General features: G+C 28.9%; 3 protein-coding genes across 5 annotated transcripts; 1 reads left to right on the top strand and 2 right to left on the bottom strand.

Annotated features, from left to right (window-relative positions):
* The first annotated feature begins 3,622 nt into the window (after nt 1-3,622).
* On the top strand, nt 3,623-13,430 carry LOC130664504 (uncharacterized). Of its 3 annotated transcripts, none has more exons than XM_057464447.1 (5): nt 3,623-3,782; nt 4,458-4,587; nt 4,668-4,964; nt 5,028-5,184; nt 13,291-13,430. In XM_057464447.1, the coding sequence occupies exons 1-4, from the start codon at nt 3,655-3,657 to the stop codon at nt 5,181-5,183; spliced, it is 711 nt and encodes a 236-aa protein (XP_057320430.1). In that variant the 5' UTR covers nt 3,623-3,654; the 3' UTR covers nt 5,184; nt 13,291-13,430. The 3 variants fall into 3 exon arrangements, with proteins under 3 accessions (XP_057320430.1, XP_057320428.1, XP_057320429.1); XM_057464445.1 differs by lacking the exon at nt 13,291-13,430 and adding an exon at nt 7,887-8,025; XM_057464446.1 differs by lacking the exon at nt 13,291-13,430 and adding an exon at nt 5,378-5,510.
* LOC130664502 (putative inorganic phosphate cotransporter) lies at nt 5,179-10,437 on the bottom strand. The gene is made up of 6 exons (XM_057464443.1): nt 9,850-10,437; nt 8,943-9,377; nt 8,126-8,364; nt 7,871-8,020; nt 6,269-6,646; nt 5,179-5,564 (listed from the first exon to the last, which is right to left on the bottom strand). Exons 1-6 carry the CDS (start codon nt 9,920-9,922, stop codon nt 5,298-5,300), a joined length of 1,542 nt encoding a protein of 513 aa, XP_057320426.1. The 5' UTR covers nt 9,923-10,437; the 3' UTR covers nt 5,179-5,297.
* Nucleotides 10,638-18,588, bottom strand: LOC130664503 (putative inorganic phosphate cotransporter). Its single transcript, XM_057464444.1, has 7 exons — nt 18,186-18,588; nt 16,545-16,660; nt 14,519-14,819; nt 13,283-13,557; nt 13,016-13,168; nt 12,513-12,887; nt 10,638-12,443 (listed from the first exon to the last, which is right to left on the bottom strand). The coding sequence occupies exons 1-7, from the start codon at nt 18,235-18,237 to the stop codon at nt 12,291-12,293; spliced, it is 1,425 nt and encodes a 474-aa protein (XP_057320427.1). The 5' UTR covers nt 18,238-18,588; the 3' UTR covers nt 10,638-12,290.
* Nucleotides 18,589-18,737: the final 149 nt, after the last annotated feature.

The following is an 18,737-nucleotide window of genomic DNA, read 5'->3' as shown; positions in this document are numbered from 1 at the left end:
AAAAATAACATTTATAATAATAACAAAAATAAATAAAAGAAGTAGAAAAACGTCTGCAAGTCATCCACGTTATTCAAGTGCTCTCATGTCTACCATTCTCGCGTCTAAAGTGCATGAAAACTTTTTTTACTTGAGGATATAAGTTCTCGCTTGAGATGTTGAAGCGGACTTTTCAAAAGGACAAAGATAAAAATACATATATATATACATATATACATGAATGTATGAAGGTACAAGTAAAGCTTCTAAATAAAAAATAGAAGGGGAAAGTTCCCTATACTCTTTCTACCCTATCTTTTTCAAACTCTCCCCATTTAAACCCACCTCCAACAGCAAATTCATGCAAAGTTGAACTTGATATAAGTTATGTAGTAGCACGAGTGACGACATCCGGAATTGGGTATATCGAGATGTCTAGACGTTGGCGTTAAAAAAAATGTAAATATAAATACACTATTTTTACAACATTTTATAACTTATATATTTCTTACATCATCCTGATGGAGATGACTTTCCAGACAACCTGGAAAACATTTTTGACAGACGAAAACTTTCCTAACCAGATTCCCAGTCATTTTAAAAAAAAATAATCCGAAAAACTTTAAATAAAACTCATCCAAAATAATAAAAAATAAAATAACTCAGGCATTTATTAAATTTACTCACCAAACAGTTGATCTAGTTCGTCAATCCTCCGAGATTTAATCCAGTTCATGTTATTTTAACTTATTTACTTGTTTTTCGTATCCGACACTAAATAAAACTTTTATCACCACAAACTCACAACAACTTTTATAATTAACTGTTACTTCACAAAATAATAACTAAAAACTACGACCTACTTTTTATATATTTTAGTTCATCATCATAATTAATTATAAGCAAACACATAAATAAATAAATAACCGACTCGGGGATTTTAATGTTAAATTACCTGATATATATACGCGACTATTTGATAACAGTAAATCACTAATTAGTGTGTTTATTTGACGTTGATGATACAAGTCAACACTCGGGTGGCTTTGAATTACAAAGCTGGATATCAATCATCAGTAACTTTAGACTCAATAACATTTACCTCATTTTTCTTCGCTATATTATTCAATTAATATGACTGTTAATATTATTACGAGCAACCTGCGGTCATTACGTGACTACCCGAGTACTACTGCCAAATTTATTGAATATTTGAATTTTACTGTTTGTTAAAATCTAGACTAACATTTACTATGGAATTTTTTGTTTATTTTTATTATCTTTGACATTTGAGAAGAGAAAATTTCAATACTGTAAAAAATTTGGGGAGTGAATGGAGATCGAATCCGGAGTGAATGCAGAACGGGTGACTATTTATTTATTTAATTCTCTCGAAGTGAAATTTACTCCGGAGGGGAATTTATTCGTGATCCTAAAGTTAGAAGACAATTGAAAGTTTTTGGATTTTTTTTAACGAATAAATTACAGAAACTGGAAATGATACTGAAGTTAGCAGACATCTAATTATTTTTGGATTTTATTTTAGGCGGTAAATTTGAAAAGAAAAAAATTTGAAAAAATTGCACCTGTAGTTTTTTTTTAAATTTTCTACATGTGCATATTTTTGGTTTTTATTTTTTTTGTAATTGATTTGTTGAAAAAAAAATCCGAAAATTTTGAATTGTCTGCTAACTTCAGGATCATAAACTGGAAAAATAAAAAATATGCACACGTAAAAAATTTAAAAAACTACAGGTGCAATTTTTTGAAAAATTTTTTTTTTGTAATTTATCGTTTCCAAAATAATTGAAAAATTATTAGATGGCTAACTTCAGTATCATAGTTTATTTTTATATTGAAATTCAGGATCGGAGTGAATGCGGGTTGAGATAAAATTCAAATCACTCTAATGAAAAGACAAATTCCTTATTTACTCCGTACGTAGAGTGATTAGTAATAAAGACTCCGGAACTCCGAGAAACGGAGTGAATTCGGATTAAAATAATATCCGCATTATGATCCTGAAGTTAACAGACAATTGACAATTTTCGGATTTTTTTTCCAACAAATCAATGACATAAATATAAAATATAAAAATATGTACTTGCAGAAAGTTTAAAAAACTACAGGTGCAATTTTTTCAAATATTTTTTTTTTAATAATTTATCGTTTGAAAAAAAAATCAAAAAACTGTTAGACCTCGACTAATTTCAGTATCATATCCATGATCATCAAGTCAACAATTTTCGGATTTTTTTCCAACAAATCAATGACATAAATATAAAATATAAAAATATGTACTTGCAGAAAGTTTAAAAAACTACAGGTGCAATTTTTTCAAATATTTTTTTTTTAATAATTTATCGTTTGAAAAAAAAATCAAAAAACTATTAGACCTCGACTAATTTCAGTATCATATCCAAGATCATCAAGTCAACAATTTTCGGATTTTTTTCCAACAAATCAATGACATAAATATAAAATATAAAAATATGTACTTGCAGAAAATTAAAAAAACTACAGGCGCAATTTTTTCAAATATTTTTTTTTTATACTTTATCGTTTGAAAAAAAAATCAAAAAATTATTAGACTTCGGCTAACTTCAGTATCATATCCGCATTTACTCCCTATTTTTTACAGTGCATTGATTCGCAAATTGATTGATTTTGAATCACGGGATCTTTAAAAAAAAGTCTACACGTAGAAAATGTAAAAAAACTAAAGGTGCAATTTTTTCAAATATTTTTTTACGATTTTTTGTTTAAAAAAAAACTAAGAAATTACTGGACGTCGGTTAACTTCAGTATCATTTAATGATTTAATTTTTTTTTTAATCAATTAATAAAATTATACTACGATTATGACAAATAAAAGCCATTGCACATTTGTTAAAAATGGGGGGGGGGCTGTCTGAGGTTGCCCTTAATAATATAGATAATTAATACTACTGACCTTTTGAATTAATTATATAATAATATCGACAAAGATCTAAATCATAAAATAGTAGTAATATTTGACTAGCCTACTTTTTTATCACCAACGTCAACCCACTTGTTGCAACAAATACTAAACCTGAATTAATTGTTAATTAAATAATCAAAGTTTAATTAAAAGTACACTCTGACCAGAACATTACTAGAGTTCCGTAGTAATTTATATTAAAGCTTCTAGCACTTTTTAAAATGAATTTAAAACACGAGTAAATAAATAAATATAATTAGTTTTGTATTAATTAAGTAATTAAAACTTTATCACTCACTATTTTACATTAATTAATTAATTAAAATATTTTTAAACACTTTCGCGTCAGTACTGTTAGCGTCCATTTACTCATTTGTTTTTTTAATTATCGATTTATCGAATGACCGCTTTTTCAAAATTTTTATCGATTGTATTTTTATTTAAATATTTAATTGATACTTTTATTTAATTAGTTAATAATTTTATCAATCAATTAATTATTATTTTTAATTATTAATTTACTATTAATTTTAATGACCTAATGAGTTATTTTAATTGTAATTTTAATTATAAAATTATTTTTAAAAAGCTCCGGTCGTTTTAAGTTTGAGCGGGAGGTGGCGCGATCTGGCGGCTAAAATTTGAAATTCAAATCAGCTGACCCGGCGTTTATTGTTATTATTCTGTTAGTAAATAACCAAAATAAATGAAAGATGAACACAATAATAAGAAAATATATGCAATATATATTTATTATCATATATTTAAATCAAGTTAATTATATATATTGTGATTCAATTGTCGCAGTTGATTTCACCGTCGAGGGAAATGGATTTCATAGGTTTTGTATTTATATTTTATAATTAATATATTTATTATCTAATATAATATAACATAATATAAGCAAATAGTTGAGGTATTGATCTTCGGTTTCTATTGGATTATACTACTTAATTTTATTATTATTGCTTTGTCTTCATTTAATTTATTAGCTCAGTAGTTTTGCTTGGAATCTCAAAGTTATAATTAATGGAGGATAATAAATAAAATAACTTGACATATTAGTAAATCTTCTATATAGATAATAATAATAAATTATATATTTTTATAAATATCTCATATATTTAGCCAATAAATTTTTTTAAATCATTTATTTATTTATCATCTTATTTTTTAATAAAACTTTTAGTCCGACTAAAAATTTTCATCTCCATTAATATTAAATTTTATTTTTTTTTTTTTAAATAATTACCAGAATAATTTATGATGTCATCAGAAAAATTTATAAAAAATATCCACAAGAAAAATTTTGAAAATTCTCCACATGCATTTTTTAAAATTATTGCCGCCATTTATTTTAAATAAATAATTCTTTGACTGTCTGCTACTTCCAGCATAATAATTTACTATTTTTAAATTTAAATAAATTACAAAATCCTGATAAAATTATAAATTATTCAAAATTTAAATTTAATTGAATTATAAAAAAACTAAATAATTATTAATTATGTTCCAGGACAATAAATTATGAAGTATCAGCTGAAAAATACATAAATTATGACTGTCACGTCGCATTACACCTAGAACTGCCACCAGTTTTATACGTCAATATTAATGAACTCGCTGATCTTCAGCGATTTACCAGCGTAATTATTTAAATGTTTCTCTTTGTAATCAAATAATTACACATACACCAAAATTTATCCATATAAATAAATATTTACAGATGAGAGCATGTGCAGTTGGTGAAACAAACGTCGAGTTGTTTGCCGAAGAAGCTCAACCACAAGCAGTAACAATATGTACTCCTTTAAATTTTGATAAGACGACGTTGAATCTCACAATTCATCAGCGTTATCAACGTGCTAAGGAAAAAGAAGACTACGCAAGTGTTATTTTACCTCAACCAAAACTTTTACTCGGTTGTAAAAAACGTATTAAAGAATATCAAGTTTCTTTGATTGATTTATGCGACTCATGTGTTGGCTTCGCTACCAAATGGCGGGAAATTCCTTATCAAACTGTAAGCAATTAAATAAATATAGAAAATAAATAATATACTCAACAGTTTATTTATTTTTTACAGGAAACCAAAGACTACATGTGGATCATGCCAATAGGAGAATTAACTCACCGTTCATACGTAACTTACATAACTTTATTTACAAGCGTAGTCGGCACTCTGATTATATTCAAAGCACTCTGGTCATTAAATTCACCCGATCACTTAAAAGACGATTGAGGTAAATAATTTATTTATTTAAAATTAATTACACGTAACTAGTAAATATTTACAATAAAAACATTGAAAAAAAATAAAATTGGTGACGATGCAGAAGGAAATTGATGGAAAAATTTATTTGAGATCATTATGAGTATTTTCAGAGTACGGCGGCTTAGTAGTAATAATATCTTTGTCGTTGTCTTTCTTGATAGATTCATAAGGCATCGGTTCTTCTTGAATTTTATAACTTTCACGTGCTGTTGAGTTTTCGAGCTTGGGTTTTATTCCATCGTTCCACGGCTGTACTGAGGCTTTGCCAAAAAATACAAATGCTAAATTACCAACTATATAAATACCTGCTGATAGTATATATACTTTTCTCCATTGAGTTATGTCAGTCTGAAAAATAAATATTTTATAATTAAATTTATATAAAATATGACTAAATATTAGGGTGTTTTTAAAAAAAAAAATTTTCTCGGAAGCTTGAAGTCAAATTTACATTAAATTTTTAGAACTTTTTACTTTTCTGGCGAAACTATCAGACTTATCACAAAATGCCATAGAATATTTTTTGTAGATAATTTTATTCTCTACAAATTATCTCTGATAAAATTTTTCAAAATTCCGCATTGTTTTCTAGTTATTTCCATTTTAATATCAAGTTCTTTAAAAAACTAGTTTTCTGATCGATTTTTTAAGAGCTTGCCATTAAAATGGAAATAACTAGAAAACAATGGGGAATTTTGAAAAACTTTATCAGAGATAATTTGTAGGGAATAAAATTATCTACAAAAAAGATTCTATGTCATTTTGCGATAAGTCTGATAGTTTCGCTGGAAAAGTAAAAAGATCTTGAAATTTACTATAGATTTGACTTCCAGCTCCAATAACTTTTGAACAGAAAAATTTATCAAAAAATGATAAGAGACTTTTTTTGTAGAGAATTCAATTCCCTACAAAATACATTTGCAGATTTTTCCTACGACACATCGTTAGCTTGTAAAAATCAGAAGCCGCAAAAAAAATTTTTTTCTATGTTAATCTTACGGAAATATTTTTTTTTTTTTAAATACCCTTATAAATATAAAATATATACATACTGGGTCAGAAACAATGACACCGTAAATAAGTGGCGCCATAATACCGCAGATATTAGCAGCAGCATTAGTGATACCCATAAGAGTACCAGCAAAATTAGGGCTCAGATCCATGTGATTCATCTGATGTCCGCTGAATACCGCGACATTAAAAGCCACCGACATAATAAGAACACCAACGGCAACATTCCGATGCTCGCTGGTAATAAAACTCAGTCCGATGAGCGCGAGTGCCGGTATACATTCTCCAATAGTATTTGCTATTTTTCTTATTGATTCTAATGACGTGTAGCCGCCTTTAACCAACTTGTCAGCCGTAAAACTTATCGGAAATCCAAGCAACCAGGCCGCTAAATACGGCAGCGCTGATACTATTCCATTCTGTTGATAGAAGAAATAAATAAGTGATATTATTTAATTATCCAAACATATCACGTATATTTTTCCGGTTAATCTTGACCCTTATCTTTGAGACGTAAGGTCAATATTGTATTTTACCTAGAGAATATTAATTGTCATTTATTTAAAGCCTTACTGATCGATACTTGTCATGATGAACAAGACCTTGCGCGGACAATATACGATTAGGTTGTTTCTAATCAAGTGTCATCGATTATTCATTATCATTACCTTGGTACCGATTTCATTGACGAATAGTAAATCTGCTATCGATAAATAAAACTTACGAATACGAATTAATTTATTTTAAATTTGAATAAAAAATAAATTTTTCTATACGGTAGTGTAGAGTTTTATAGTAATTGAGTATTGGAATTTAAATTTATATATATGTATATATTAGACTGTGCCCATACGAAAATTACATTGACTGTGATATAAAAAAAATCGAGTGCCAAGTTGGGCCTTTCAACTCAATTACTAAACGCGCGCTCGCTTAAATAATTTCCCATTTAAATAACCCGGGAAAAATTTTCTTTTTAAACGAAATTTTATAACTCGACGGATCAAAAAATTGAAACGGCCATAACTTATTTTTGTAGAGAATTTAATGCTCGACAAAAAAGGTCTCTTATAATTTTTTGAAAAATCTAAGCGTTCAAAATTACTTTGTTCCAAAAATTTCAGTTTTTTCCCAAGTAACTAATTTGTAAAATCTGTAGTTTTTGAACTTTGAGATTAAAAAGTTATTAAATAAGAAATTTTGATTGCAAAAAAAATGATCCACAAGAAATTTCCTCTGAAATTTTGCGATAAAACTGACAGTTTTGCTGTACAAGTAAAAAAGCGCGAAATTTACTATAGCTATGAATTCCAGCTCAAATAACTTTTGAACTGTTAGATTTATCAAAAAATTATAAGACACCTTTTTTGTCGAGCATTTAATTCTCTACAAAAATATGTTATAGCCGTTTGAATTTATTGATCCGTTGGGTTATAAAATTTCAGTTAAAAAGAAAATTTTCCCTAATATTTAAATGGGAAACCATTTAAACGAGCCTGCGTTTTGTAACTGAGTTGAAAGTCCCAATTTGGAACCCAATTTTTTTATGTTACATTCACTGTAATTTTTATGTGGGACCGAAAAAAAATATCGATTTTCTTTGGCACAGTCTAATATATATATGATGTTTTATAGATTAGAACCTCTTGTATTTTGTAGCCCATTGCGCTGTTCATGTAAGCCGGTGTCTTGGTTAAGAGCATCCAGAAGCCCCATGCCTGGGAGCACTGCGCAATTAAAAGTGCCCAAACGGGTATCGATGTAAAAATGGCAGTCCAAGGTGTCTTTAGTGGCTGCAACAAGACAATTTATATCACAACTCAATAATAACTTCACTGTAAATAAATAAATTACTTATTTATTCAGTTAATTAGTCAGTTAATTAGTCGGTTGGTTACCTCAGTAGTCTCCGTAACTCCAAGACTGATTTCAATATACTCTTTTTCATCCAACGGTATGCCGCGATGATCCGCTGGCGACTCTTTGCCGAGGAAGTAATAAGTTATGGACCAGAGAGTCGCAATACCGCCCCAGATGTAAAAACTACCGGGCCAGCCGATTGATGAACCAGAGATGACGCCACAACTTAGTAATGCGATCACGTTACCCAGCCATCCACCCGAATACGTGCAGCTTCCTTTAATTTATTTCATTATCAATCAATGTCATCCTCGTCGTCTTCACTCATCAGTTAATTATTTATTCATTAATACATTAATTCATATGTCGGAGGTACATCAGAGTGGGGAAAAATACTGTAGGGAGAGTTGCGCTCGAGTATAAATTTATAAATAATTATTTAAATAGCCGATGATTCTGATCGCCGACGTCTAATAATTTTTGGATTCTCCTCAAACGGATGAATTATGAAAAAAAAAATATTTTAAAAAATTGCACCTGTAGATTTTTTAATTTTCTACACGTGCATTTTTTTAGTTTTTATTTTTTTGTAATTGATTTGTTGAAAAAAAAATCAGAAAATTTTAAATTGTCTGCTAACTTTAGGATCTGCCATTACGGCCTCGTGTTGGTTTTGCTGTCAAATCACCAAAGGAATTTTAAAATTCTGCGTTCAGGGAGGAATTGATACTTGAGAAATCTGGGATTTACATTTCGCTGGGAGAGAAAAGTCATTGATTCAAAAATCGGCCCCAGAAAGCCCGCGAACCGTAAAAAATTTTGAATTTTAAATGAAAGCGACGACTTTGTACTTACCAGCTCTTCCTCTTTCATCAACAGGCACCCATTTAGACAAAATAGTATGCATGCAAGGTGGAATTACACCTTGACACGCGCCGGTTAGTACCCTGAGAACAATAACGGCCTCCCAGCCTCCATAAGTTGCCGCCAAAGGAATTAACGCCGTGACGACGCCGCATATACCCACGGCGAAGCACAAAAATTTGTGCGCTCCAAACCTTTGGGCCAGTTCTCCTCCAGGTATGTGCGTTATCACATACCCCCAGAAGAAGGAGCTCAGTATCGTGTTCTGCACACTATCGCTCCAATCAAACTCCTCGAAATTAGGATTCGCCGAGTCCCGTTTGACCATCGCTACCAAAGAAATAGACAACGCGACTCTCACAGCGTAACAGCAAAAAAATCCCAGTGTCAGAAGCAGGACCTGGATGTGACGGCATCCTATCGATGCTGCAAATAATTTATTTTAAATAAAATAAAATTTAAATTTATAAATCCGCGGAATTCAAGGACAGATTCCTCTATTATTTATTTATTTATTTGATTGTTTACTTTATTTATTGATATAACTTAAAATATGTAAGAATGTAGACAGTTTACAATGTGCGCGAGTATTCGTCAATACGTGTCAAGAATAATTATCTTGTGTAATGTCTGCATTCTTAACATATCAATGCTGTAATATTTAAAAAACTTTTTTTATTTTAATTCAACATTTTATTTATCTAATAATTACATCAAATTTATGACACTTAGCAGCAGCTTATCACTTAATATATATACTATATATACAATCATAGATTAATTTTCAATCACCGATTACAAGATTATTTTTCTCAAGTGTTTTTTTTATACTTCAGCTCAATTATTAAATTAAACCCCAATTGCTTAAATAAATAAATAAATAAATAAAATCAATTACCTTTGGGTGGATTGGGAGGAACTCTCATATTTTCCGCCCTTGAAATCCTCCGGGTCGACAGCCGGGAAGACATTTTTACTTTTTATTTGTTTACTCAATAAACAAAAAAAAAAAATCACTGCGAGCATCCACTCGGTCTTTAAAAATATTATTTTGTCCTCTTTCTTCTTCTTCTTCTTTTTCTTCCTGTACGCCGTGATTTTCTTATACTTCAAATGTTAACGTTAAGATTAACGCATTTACTTTGAACAAAAATGATCGCATCAACGAGGTTTTATGGCGTTCTATATGTACGAAAAGTTCCCCACTACTTCGCGGATTGCGTGGATATTTTCAAGGTGCACTAACGTCGGTTTATATATATGCATTCATACGTGGAACATATATATATATGTTTTTAAACTCACAATCTCAACTATTCACATCAATCACCCGAGACATTCTGCTAAAGATTTCCTTACATCAAATCCTTATATATTATAAGGCAAATTTTTTTTATCACGTTACCTCTTTATTAATTTTTTATGATAAATTAATTACTTATCTTTTGGTACCGAGGACAATCACATGAGATACCACGTGCTCATTTGTATTGACATTTTTTAAATTATCGATCAATCGTATCAATTATTTTCCTTATATTTTAGTAGATAAACTCTTAAATATTTTAATAATATTTATATTTTATAAAATATTTTTTTTTACATAATAAATATATACTATATATATATATTTTAATCTTAAAAATAATTCTTCTTAAAACTTGGAGTATTTTTATCTAAAATTTAAAAAAAATCTGGTATTTTTAATTTAAATATTTTTCGAATAAAAAAATTTTATTTTTTAAAAAATTCTGATTAGGGGTGTGCGAATAATTCGAACTTACGAATTATTCGTTCCGAATCGAATATTAATATCGAAACTCGAATTGAATAATTCAAAAATTCGAATTTTTTCCGAATTATTCACGAATTATTATATTATTCGCAAATTTTCGAGTATTTTGAATTCAGAGTTTGTTATGTTCGATATTCAAATATGAAATTAACAATTAATATAAATTTTATTTAAACCATGAAATATAGTTACACGAATAGAAAAATTAGTATGAAAATTTACTAAAAATTTTTGTTCAAACGGTAATTAGTAATTATAAAAACCAAAATGAATTGAAAAGATCTCTTGCCAATATTAGTATCTAGATTTTTTATGTTACTGACAGGGCCTGCCCTGTTATGACAAAACAACGTATATCGAGATACGCTGTTTTGTCGTAACAAAGCTAAAAAGGTTTATTTAGTGTCACTTAATAATAGGGTATCATCAAAATTTTACTAATTTAATTAATTATAATTAAATTCGAAGTTTTCTCGAAATTTCGAGGGTGTAGGGGTCAAACTGACCTCGAATTCGGATTCAGCGGACCAAAATACGTACCCGTGGGTAGGTCCGGTCAAATGCACATTCTACTTAATTTTTTTTGTGTGCCGGTGTTATGCCAATAATATTCATCAAATGTGCGTACAAAAGAAATGAAAAAAAACGTATCTTTTTTGCATTGGAAATTTAATTCTTCGAGTGACTGCGGTTTGTCATAACAATTTCATCTATTTATCAAAATAAGCATTAGTTTCTTACGATACAAAAAACGTATCTCGAGTTACAACGTTTTGTCATAACAGGGTTTCGCACTTTTCTCTCTATTACACCCAAGTCTACGAACAGTACTATCTTTGTTGCACTTGTACAGTAAATGGAAACTTCGGCCGAGTTTTTCTCTTAAACAGACGAATATTATGAACCAATTAAAGCGCACTTCGCTAGATTAGACAGCAATGCATCAAAGTGCGGTCTGTGTTTTGTATTGAGAGATTTTGTTTCTGAAAAAAATCCAGCCGAAAATATCTGATAATCCCTGATAACACAAATTAATTTTTCTGTTAAATTGTACTCAAATTCTGTTAAAACTTTGAACGCTATTTTCTCGAAACTATAATTTTTGAGATACGTCGTTTTGTCATGACAGGGCCGAGGGATGAACATACATTGAAATTGAGCAATTGTTTTCTCCGGGTAATTGATTTTTAATCAAAAAGTATATTATTCATAAGTAGAATATTTTACTATACGATGTAATGGAATTCAAATTTGAAACAATAGAAAATCTAGAGATATTTCGATAATTTGCGTATTGTTCGAATTACTCGATTCGAATTTCGAATCGAATATTAATATTTGATTCGAACGATATTCGCACACCCCTAATTCTGATCTAACTCAGTAGTGTCATTAATAAAATAAAAACAATAATTATAAAGTAAATAAAAATATAAATAATAATTATTTTTATTAAAAATAAATAATCACAGTCACTTGAACTGAAAATCGTTAAAATAACTGCATATATTATTATATATATATATCCACTTATCTACTCAACGTTATTGGGAATAGATTTGTCCATTTTTATTTCCATAATTCGGATCATCCCATTCTTGTATTTCGCCTTTGCCAAATAGTACGAATATTAAATTACCAATAAAATATATCGCCGCTGATATATAAAATACTGTGTGCCACTGAAGTATGTCGCTCTGTAACAGAAAAAATTAAGCTATCAAATTATCAGTTTAATAACAAATTAGTATAAAAAAATTAATTACTTCGTTTGTAACAATCAGACCGACGATAATCGGAGCGAGAATCGCGACTACAGAAGCCAAGCAATTGGTAATCGACATGAGAACTCCAGCGAAATTAGGACTCAGGTCAATATGATTTATTTGGAACCCACAGAGTGTTCCGACATTGAGGCCTACTGCAAAAATAAGAATAGCCACTGATAGAGTTGTGTGACCTTCTGGAACAAATGCTAGTCCCAGTAGAGCCAGTCCAGGACCCCAGTGTCCAACACTGTTGCTTATTTTTCTAGCCAGCCCTCGTGAAAGTCCTTTCTTCTGGCTCCAGTCGCTCAGCCAACTTACAGGAATCGTCAGAAGTAACATCGCAATATACGGCAGCGCTGATATCAAACCGTTCTGAAAATTTATTCATTTTTTGATCACTTAATGAGTTCATTATCCTGGCACGTGGCCCACTTGGGACAACAGCCAACAAGGAAAAAAAAAATTGAGCTGATTGTCAAGCGAGTGATATTTTTTCTTACGTCTTTGAAGTTAAATTTTAGTACGCTCGCCATATAAGTTGGCAATTGTGTCAGCAGCATCCAGTAACCCCAGTTTTGTCCGCAATGAGCAACTGCCAGCGCCCAAAATGGGACAGAAGTTAATATACTTATCCAAGGTGTCTTAATACTTGTCTGTAAAATATAAATAATTATAAGCGACGTGATAACCTGAAGGTGATCAATTCTTTATCATTTTTGGACGCAAAATTTAAGTTAATGATATTAATTATTGTTTTATCACTGCACCTTTTCAGAGACATCTTCTTGAGACTGTCCTAGACCACCTTCAATGAAGTTTTTTTCTACGCTGCTTATTCTTAAACGACAGCACACTTTGCTGTCCGATTGTGTCAATAGAATCGGCGAATCGTAACCGAAGATGAAAAATACAGACGACCAAATAATTGCAGCTGCACCGAAGAAGTAGAAGACACTTCGCCACCCGACGTACTCGATCAAAACTCCGGATATCGGATAAGATATCGCAGTGCCAAATTGTGCGCCCGCGTATGTAATACTGCCTGATTAAAATTATTAATTAGTATCAATACATAAAATTAACTTATGGGCTTAGGCGTTTAGTTTTGATAACTAAAAAAAATTATTGTTTTAAACTTTTGAGAAATTACGAGACATCAATAATTAAGGGGGATAGCCACTGAAATTTCAAAAAAAAAAATTTTTTTTTTTTTATTAAATCAAAGTTTGGGTTCAAAAATATGTATCTAGAGTTTTATATGAAAATTCCGAATATTTTTAAAGTTATAGTCATTTTTTTGTCAGCACATCAACTGACCGTTGCATCGACTAAAAACTTTGAAGGCGTTTTTCTCGAAACTACTTTTTTTGAACTGGTGGCATCTGTAATTTTCATAAATATCAACCGATTCGCAACTTTTTTTTTTTCGTATTCGTCTATTCAGTAGCTAAAGTTGCACGTAGGGGATTTTGAAAATTTTGATTTTTAAGATTTTTTAGGGCTGTTTGAATCCAAAAAAATGAGAAAAAAAAACGAAAAAATTTTTAATATGTCGCCATTTTTTTTCAAATCCAAATTTTCAAAATCCCCTACGTGGAACGATAACCACATGCATACAGATTACAGCGCCGTTTGGTTTTTTTGTTTCTGATAACCCGTTTTTGAGTTAGAGATGACACCGTGGTGGGGGAAATTTTTTTGGTGCTCCACAAAAATGCTTATAACTTTGCAACAACATGATATTTTTAAATAAAAATTTGGGAGAATTATCTTCAATGTATACTTTATAAAACAAAAAAAAAACGATCCCCAAATTCCTTTATTATTCCAGTCAAAAAAATTCCCGAAAATCACCTATTTTGTCGATCCTCACAGTGGCTATCCCCCTTAATTAATTGGCAATAAGTGTGACCGTGGAAAGTCAATTTTTTTGGCGGGAGTTTACTCTAAATTGTGAGGTAAATTTTATAAAATAATGATCTCCATGTAGATAAATAAATTACCCAATCGGCTTCTTTCACTGGGTGGTACCCATTTAGATAAAAATGTATGTACACATGGAAGAAGGCAGGCTTGACTTAAACCCATAATAACTCTACAGGCACAAGTAGCGCCCCATCCACCTTGATCATTCGCTAATGGTACCAGCAAACTTAATAATCCATTTATCAACACACCCCATCCCAATACTTGCTTAGCACTCCATTCTCTTGCCAAATATCCTGATGGTATTTGCATTACTGTATACCCCCAAAAAAATGAACTCAACACAACTCCGGCGTGCTCTTGATCCACTCTGTTGTTCTAGAAAAAAAAAAATCCATCCGGCCATACCCGTAATGGAAAGGTAGTTCTTATTTGAATCAATTTAAAATGAAGTTCTGAAATCATTTATTTAACTTTGTCCGATTTATGGACAAAAGACCTACTAATTTCAAATTCGAAATTAATTGTTTTCAACGAATTGAATTTCATGGGACTAGCCAGGGTGTTAAAAATTGACTATACTTCGTTATTACTGCTTGCAACTTTTTTTTACATAAAAAGATGCAGGAGAAAAAAAAGAACGTCCCCTTTCTGGGTAAACCTCGTAACTACATTTTTTTCATAATTAAAATTATAAGTGAAAAACGTGATTTAGTACTGCTATTGCGTAAAAAAAGCTTCAAATTTTAATAATTATAACGGAATGTTCGAAAGACTTTTGAATTTTAATATTTCCATCAACGCACGTGTACGCGGAAAAAAATGATTGACAATAATTGTAGTTCAACTTCTAACTATTTATGTTATGTTCAATAACTAATCCCTGATTAAACAACTGAATTCGATCAAATTAAACAGAATTAAATCTTTAATTCTATTTAATTCAGATAAATTTTATTAATTCGGTACCTAACTTAAAAATAAATTCCGTCTAATTCGGCAGGAAAACCAGAATTTGTCCAAATTAAAACGAATTTAAATAATTCTATTCGGTTTAATTCTGATTAATTCGAAAATAATTCTCCAATTTCTGGTTCCGAATCCGAATTAAACTGAATCAAAACGAATTTGAAATTTTTAAATCGGTTTTATTCTGCTTAATTCAAATTCAAATTTTCAATTCAGTTGAATTCTGTTTTGCAGAATTCGACAGAATATAACAGAATTAAAATTTTTAATTCGGTCGAATTCAGGTGTTTAATTAGGGATGTCGTTTCAATCAGTAAAATTATGATTTTAATGTTTAAACTGCTTTAATTAACGGTTAATCGTTGAAATATACTGCTTGACTATTTAAAATTACTACTTAAACCTTAAAAAACTACAAGACACTTGTCAAAAAAATGCATCTGTTATTAATTTCTTACGTTCTACTCAGTAATATTTACTGAGATTCGGTCTAGGCGCGCTGTTGACGAGAATCTCAGTAACATTTACTAATATTTGTTTTCCGTGTGTCAGAATAGATGTTTTGACCGATTTCTGAAAAACTTATAATTCTGCAGTTACGAGATTTACCCAGAAAGGGGACGATATTCAAGATGTTTGAACGATTAATGCTACGATATTGATATCAACAATAAAAAATAAATGTACAGTCATTGAACATTACGAAATGCCCGGCAAAGTGAACTGCTAACAGCTATAAATTTGTATAAAAACTTTTGAACTTATGGCATTTTTCGGCAAAATAAAACATATTGCAGTAAAATTATAAAAGAAGTATACCTCGAAAATAATCATTTTTTTAAATGCAATCAAGCATTTGCACTTTGAAGAGAAACTTAATATTAAAAATCTTAGAGCATTTATCTGATTAATGTTATCATTAAAACTTTTCTGTTGATTATCAATTTTTTTCGTCTCGTTCCTCGTACTCATGCTCGTGTGTGACGAAAGAATAAATGATACGATTAATTTAATAAAACAATGTAATTATAATTATAAATATAAATACAAGTATCAATACTACTTATTAGTGATGATGATTAATGGAAAATTTATTGTCTCTTGACTTATTTTTAATTAAAATGATAAACTTACATTCCCTGAATCTTTCATAGCAACGATTGCTAATGACAGACACAGTCGATTGGTATAAGCGATTGTAATTCCAAAAAATAATAATAAACATTGCAAGTGTCTCGCTCCTAATCCTCCTTATTAAAAAAAAAAAATTAATTAATTAATTAATTATTTATAAACAAAAATTGAATTAATAAATTGATTATATTTTTATGAGTTATTATATAGATATAATAATCATATCGTAATGTAGTTAATGACATTGATTATCGACAATTGTTATTAAGTTTGACCTCAAGTGAGTGCAGTAATTACTGTGACAGTAACTCGCTGCATAAATATTTCTATTTATTTATTTTTTTTAATTTTATTTTAACTAATAAACGTTCGAAAGTAATTGACACTACAGGTGTAAATTATAACGATTGTCAGAAGTAGAGCACTTAAGATTTATACCTTTTTTATCAATATATATAAATTTTATGGAATATACGAATTTTTATTTAATAAATCAGTTATGGAAAAATAGATAATTTTTTTTTTAGTTTTCAAGAAACATAAGAACTGAGTAGTTATTAAATAAATACATATTTATATATATATAAAAATATTTATCATAAATATCATTTTTATACGAAATAATTGCGCAAGTCATATAAATGTCTATTAATAGTAATAAATAAATTATTTATGTTATTGGTTCATTTTTTAAATTTTTGAATAAAAAATATTTTACTCGTATATTTTTTTAAAATTGATAATAAATAATTATGAAATTTTTGACTAAAAAAATTCGAGAAACTCGCGAGAGAAATAGGGAAAGAACTAGTCAGCTTGAGACGCAGACCGAGGTCAGAAGTCAAGAGTAGGAGTAATCATTTAAAAATATTTAATATATACTCGAGTAGATTAGGGAATAGATTTACTTAATACTAGATTTAAGAAACAAAAAAATGATAGAGGGAATGTAAATTAATGTATGTACAAAATAGAAATGAGAATTAAACTGTAGACGAAAGTTGTACAGTAAATGGAAATGAAGAATTATTATTATTATAAAATTTATGGCTAATAATTAAATAATTAAGACGTTAATGAAAATCAAAAAAATATGAGAAAAAAAAATTACGCCGACTTTTGTATGTAAATTTAAATCATCAAAAATTTAAAAGAATTTTTAAAGCAAGCGAATTATATTGATTTGTAAATTAAATTAATTATACATGTATAATTTATGAAACAAGTTATTGACTTTCATTTAAACTGCGATTACAAATTTACAAATTACTTTCTATTTTTAATTTAATAAAAAAAAATATTTTTGTTTCCATTTAAATTTTTACTGCCGTTAAAAATTATTTAATAAACTTTTTTTTTAAATCAACTGTCATGTTTATTTTAATTCTCTTTCCTTAATACGAATATAAACAAATTTTGTATACAAATTTATTTTTAAATTAAAAGTTATCATATTTTCCCAATCTCAATTGCTTATTAATTTTTTTAAATAAATAATAATCAATGATACAAATTTTTAATTATTTATTTATTGCGTAACTCACATCAATATCTACTGATAAATAATCAATCTATTATCAATTATCATTTATTTTAAAAACATTTAAAAATTTTTGCGGGAAAATTTTCAAAATAATTTACCTGGTTTTTTTATTTTTTCTTCAATTCCCATATTTTTAATATTAGTACTCATTATTAATAATTACTAATTACTTAATCAACAATTACAATTACAATTAAAAACCGGTTTTCTTCTAATTGTATTAAAAATTTAAATAATTAACAAATTAATACTCAAATAATTTTACTTGCTGACATATTGTTTGGAAAAAAATTTTAATTAAACAAACACGCGAACCGGTTATTTGTAATAACAATAACAGTAAGCAAGTATTAAATTACATTATACATGGGTACATATATATGATTAACAATAAAAAATATGTTAAGTCCATAAGAGTACTTTATTAACTGCGATTTGAAACACTCGCAAGATTTTAAATGACGTTAAATTCTCCCTCCTCTGTCTTCTTAATCTCGATTGTTTATTAATTTTTTTTTTACGATTGACGCCGCAAAAAAAATCAATCGCGTTTACTTGAACGCACGGTAACAATTTATTTTCATTACAAAAATACTGTGTAAGTAAAGGAAAAAATGAACTTTATTATTTAACATTTTGTTAAATATTCA

This window comes from Microplitis mediator, chromosome 3 (genome assembly GCF_029852145.1).
Source record: "Microplitis mediator isolate UGA2020A chromosome 3, iyMicMedi2.1, whole genome shotgun sequence".
Taxonomy (NCBI): Eukaryota; Metazoa; Arthropoda; class Insecta; order Hymenoptera; family Braconidae; genus Microplitis; species Microplitis mediator.
The sequence above is the reverse complement of the archived record's forward strand: the minus strand, read 5'-3'. Positions and strand labels throughout refer to the sequence as shown.